This window comes from Fukomys damarensis, unplaced genomic scaffold (assembly GCF_012274545.1).
Source record: "Fukomys damarensis isolate Sample0158 unplaced genomic scaffold, DMR_v1.0_HiC HiC_scaffold_6, whole genome shotgun sequence".
Lineage (NCBI taxonomy): Eukaryota > Metazoa > Chordata > Mammalia > Rodentia > Bathyergidae > Fukomys > Fukomys damarensis.
The window spans coordinates 30,016,190-30,021,375 of record NW_022900918.1 but is presented as its reverse complement, the minus strand read 5'-3'; the positions used below and the strand labels follow the sequence as shown (position 1 = coordinate 30,021,375).

At 38.8% G+C, this 5,186-nt stretch overlaps 1 protein-coding gene across 1 annotated transcript in view; it reads left to right on the top strand.

Moving 5' to 3' along the window:
- The window catches only part of Uggt2 (UDP-glucose glycoprotein glucosyltransferase 2), a 175,517-nt gene extending 171,879 nt beyond the window's left edge, over window positions 1-3,638 (top strand). Inside the window, exon 39 of the mRNA XM_019208509.2 lies at window positions 3,214-3,638. Within this exon, the coding sequence (XP_019064054.2) occupies window positions 3,214-3,236 (23 nt within the window). The 3' untranslated portion in view covers window positions 3,237-3,638. The remainder of the gene's footprint in view (window positions 1-3,213) is intronic.
- Window positions 3,639-5,186: the final 1,548 nt, after the last annotated feature.

The following is a 5,186-nucleotide window of genomic DNA, read 5'->3' as shown; positions in this document are numbered from 1 at the left end:
ATGGCTTCTATCATGGTCTTGAGCTCATCTATTTTTTTGTCAGTTTCTATTCTAGAGTCTCGAATCATGACTTCCATTTTGATCATCATCTCTCTGGTTAACTGGGAAATTATTTCTGATTTGAATTTTTCTAGAGCCTGAATGATCTGTTTTGTAACCTCCTGTGCTATGGGTCCAAGGTGTCCTGTTGGTTCACTATCAGACTTTTCATCCTCATTTTGTCCTACTGTTTGCCATTGGTGAACTGGAAATCTGTCTTTGTGTCTTGCTTAAGTGTTTTCTCATTTTTATTTTTGTTGTTGGGTTGTCCTTCTTTAATTTCTGGGTATTACTTAAATCTTCCTGATATAGTTGCATTTTAGCTTTTGAGTTTCTAATGACTCATAGACATCCTCATTTTCATATCAGAGAAAACAACTCTTTAAATTGATCACGACCCTTTATCCCAATTGATACATTCAGCAGCCCAATAGGATCAGGCACAGCTTGCAGACTGACCACTTGTGGTAGTCATTAATGTATCACCTTTAACCCATGTGAATTAAATTAATATCAAGAAGCAGCCCATAACATGTTTGCAGTGAATATGCTTTTCAATATAGCATCTTTACCATTTAGGATGGGGGGTTAGACTGAGTTAGGATGAGAGGAGTAGATAAGTGAAAGAATTGGAACAGGTTTGAAGTGAATCCAGAGGATGTAGAATTACCTTACTATCTTTACAAAGCTATTAACTTCAGGGGGGATAGAGAGAGTGCAGGAATAAGGACAGGAATATATCCCCTTAACAGTAACAGGCACTTGCCTTCCCTTGAAGCTACAGAGCCATGAGTGAGGTAAAATGACTGGAGAAAAGAACATAAAGAGAAACCCCTCCTAAAAACAAAAAATAATAAAAGAAGTCTGAGTTATTCAGGAACTGGAATAAAAAGGGAGATGAGGGACACTATGGTGGAGCAAGAGGCTGAGTTGGAGAGAGAGGACAGAAAAAAGAAAGAAATTTTAGGGTGGAATGAGGAAAAGAAAAAAGAGAAAAAAAAAAGAATTTGAAGGGCCTCTTTCAGACTATGTCTCTGTTGTCATATTATACCACATGTACAGCCATATGCAGAACTGAATCCCCTGGTCTCGGCTAGCCAATGGCAGTTCCCCACGACTGAGACTGAACTCAGTCCACAAGGCCTAACTTGAGCTTCCCAACCCTCAGGGTTGAACTCCACTCAGTTCTATTACAGGTTTCCCCTGCCCTTTCTTTAAAGATGTTCAAAGTTGGGAGCTCAGAAAACTACCCTTTATGAGAGCCTATGCCTCTGCAGAGTTGGTCCAAGGACTGGCCCAATCAGGAGGTTTGAGAACGGGGGGGGAGGGTCGTGGGGGTGTTTCAAGGGCACCTGCGCAGCTACCTTCCTTACTGGGTCTGGTGTCATGCAGTCTGGGAGATCGCACACCCGCCGGATGATCTCAGGCAGGCAGGTAGGTGAAGAGACCCCAACTCTTAAATTTTTAAAGAAGGGTTAACACTTCTTAATTACCAACAGATCTTTTTTTACTGACTTCCTTTTGATTTCAGCTCTGTTCTTGTTTTACAAATTCATTGACCTTTCAAATATCTCTTTTTGATTTTTTAAGACAAATTCTTGCTATGTAGTTCAAGTCACTATGTATGTAGCCCTGGCTGGTCTTGAACCTTGCTCCCTAGTGTTCCCCAGTGTGAGCTCTTTTCTGTATCCATTTCAGTTCTTTCTCCTTTTGCTCTCAAATACCTGGAGGTTCTTGGCTGTTTGTATATAAGAATGAAAGATTAAATTGACCAAAATGGTAACTAATAGGGGTTTCCGCTGCTTTGATGTAAATATGTCTGTTGCTCCAGTAGACTTCTTCCCTGAATAGAGGATTAATCATTAGCTCTAGGTGTGAGGAAATAGTGTACAGCTAGTAGGCTTCTCAACAGATGTATGGTCACCAAACACATCAAATCCCATCTCATGTACAACCCCACAGCCCCAAAGAGGGTACTTAAGAGCATGGACAGCCATATAAAAATCTCTGTCTTTCCCTCCTTTCCCCATCACCCTCTTTTCCTCTTCCTTTCTTCCTTTCCCCTCTCCTTACCTTCTGTCCCCATTTTCTTTCAAGGAAGGCCACTACTTTTTATCTTGGAATAAATACTAGGATCTATTTCTCTGTGATATGGAAGAGTGAGAATGGGAACTGATGGGCATGGATTTCCCACAAACGTCCCTTCAGTTCAGTGCTTCTCTGACTGCCTGCTACCACCGGTATCCTCTGTCAGAAGGCCTTCCAGGCTCCCACCTCAGGAAAGTCATCTGTGTATCATCTCTAGAAGCTCATTAATAACTCTGTCTAACAGTGTCTCATAACCACTTCCCTCATCTCTTGAGTGTTAATCCCTTTTATATCTATTATCTTTCTAGTGGAATTTAATCAAGAAAAAAACATTATCTGCCATCTTGAATTGGGAAAACAGGATGTGTTTAAATTGTATTTTAATTAATTTCTTCCTGAAATTTTCATTTTGAGTTCTCAGGGCTCTTAAAACAGAGTAGAACTGTTTGATAATATACAGGAGAGGATCCCATTTTGGTCGTTTAGCCTTCATTTGTGTGGTACTTACATCTGTGTCTTAGTGCTCTGTCTTCTCAACTTAGAGGGCTGTATATGCCTTCTGATCTTCGTGTTTCCAGTATAATGACATACTTTGAATATGTTGAATAATCTCCTAGATCTTTCAGTATTTTAGGCCACCACCTGTAGTTATTTGTCTTAAACTATCTAAGTTTTTTAATCCTGTACTTTTTTTTGGTGCTGGGAATTGAACTCGGGTCCTTGCTCTTGCAAGGCAGGCCACCGAACTGCTGAGCTAAATCCCCGGCCCTACTTGTATTATTTTTAATAGTCCTGATTTTATTTCAAAAAATGGTATTTGTGGGCATATCTGGATGTAGCGGTAACAAAGATAAATAATATGTAGCCCTTGCCTCAAGGACTCATAGGAGTTCACATTGTATATGGATAAAAGGACAAATAATTATGATACAGTATAATGGATAACAGAATGTACAAAGAGCTATTCTCACGTCAATATAATGAAACATTGTAGGTACTGAATTAACCAACAAAAAGATCAATACCTGTTTTTCTATATATACCTACTTGGATTTCAAGAACTAAATAAACTTTCCTTCCCTACAGTTTTGACACATGATGAGCTCTAACCCAGTTAATGTGAGAAAGAAAATGAAAGTGTGACACAGCACACCTGCCACCTGCTGGGGAAGTGTGGAACCACTGCTGAGACTAAGAAAGTGTCATTGATCAGTGACATTCTTCAATTCAAACCATCTTAATTATTTAAAATATTTAATGTACTTACTGTAGGAAAAAATCTAAGTTATATAAGAAATGACTGTTGAGTATTTAAAACTACACTGCTCGTTTTCTGATTGCTCTGAACACTGGGTTTTCACCAGTTAAAGTCTGATGTGCCAGATAGCCCAGTAGAAGGTATCCGACTAGCTGGTCCTCGTGGGACTTTATCAAACCAGCAAACTTCCTTTTGTATCCCAGATTTATGTGTATCCGTATTTCCTTATTCACAAATGCATTCAAAATTAAGAGAAACCTATTTTTTTCTTCTAAGAGGAAAGATGTGGTAATTTCTGAATAATAAAAACATTCATTATAGCTATTCTTTTAAAATGAAAGTAATGTTGTGCTATAATCATTTATCATAAACCATATGAGATTTTTAATCCTATACTGTATTTATATTTTTTAGTGTTTTAATTTTTTCATAAAATTATATTAAGTGGTATATACATATTTTTTGGTTTTTTTGGTTTTTTGAGACAGGGTCTCACTATGTAGTTGAGACTGACCTGGAACTCACTATGTAGCCCAGGTTGTTCTTGAACTCACAGCGATTCTCCTGCCTCAGCATCCCAAGTGGTGGGATTACAGGCGTGTACCACCATGCCCGGCTATACATGTATTTTTTTTTAAAGACTTGTAAAGAAACTAAATTAAGACTGTAAACTGGCTTTTTCCTGTTGTGTTTTAATAATATAGTAAAGATGAATGTTTAAAACTATCCACATATTGTAGAATCATAGGATTTTGGGACTAGATGTCTCAGTTTCATTTGGATCCCCCATCTAAAGAGTCTAAAGCAAGCTTAGGAAGTTATGATTGTTTAAAAAGCTCTCCAGAGGATTCTGTGATGAGTAAAGTTTGAGAAGCATTTCTTAGGGTTTAGTGGCTGGCAGTGTGCCACCTGCTTTGTAGGGCTCTGTCACATGGAGCCTTGAGTCATGTTGGAGACCCACAGGGCAGTCGGCACTCTCTACCTGTAGAGAGACTGGTCCATCTCAAAACATCTCTGCACAGAGCTCTATAGTGAGCTGCTCAAAGACCTTAGCTCTTTAAAACTAGGCGAATCCTTCTGTATTTGACAGCACAGCCCGTGGAGTATTTGAAATTACCCATTAGTCATCTTTCCATCACTGTCACAAAATAAAGGGAGGAAAGGTTTATTTTGGCTCCTGGTTTCAAAGATTTTAGTCTATGGTCATTTGGCCACATTGCTTTGGGATGTTCCCCAAAAAACCTCTTGCACTCATAGGTGAGGCTTTTTGGAGCTGGCTGGATCTAGGCCAGTAATGGTGAACCTTTTAGAGACTGAGTACCTGAACTGCAACCCAGACTCACTTATTAGAGTGCCAACAGTGCAATTAAACCTGAATACTGAGGTTTTAGTTTAGAAAAAGTAACTCATACATTAACACAGTAGCAGAGCTTTCAGTGATACAGACAGTGAGCCAGGTGGTGCCATGCCTGCCTCACAAGCTCAGGGTCCTGAGTTCGATTGATCCCCAGTACCACACACACAAAAAGAGCCCTTCTTAATGATACAGACAGCTTTTCATTGAAAGTTAAAAATTTGCATTTGGCATGCTTTTACATAATTAATGTGATTTTTGCTGTTGTGCGCATGCTTATAATTTGTCAAATCTAGGCTTGTACTTCATTAGTTTGAGAGCAACACATGACAGCACTCAGGCTATCTGTTAGTCTGTTTCTTGTATCAGATTTGATATAATTCAGATCTGAAAGTAGCTGTTCACAAGCATAAGTTAAGCCAAAGTTAAAAAAAAAAAAAAAAAAAA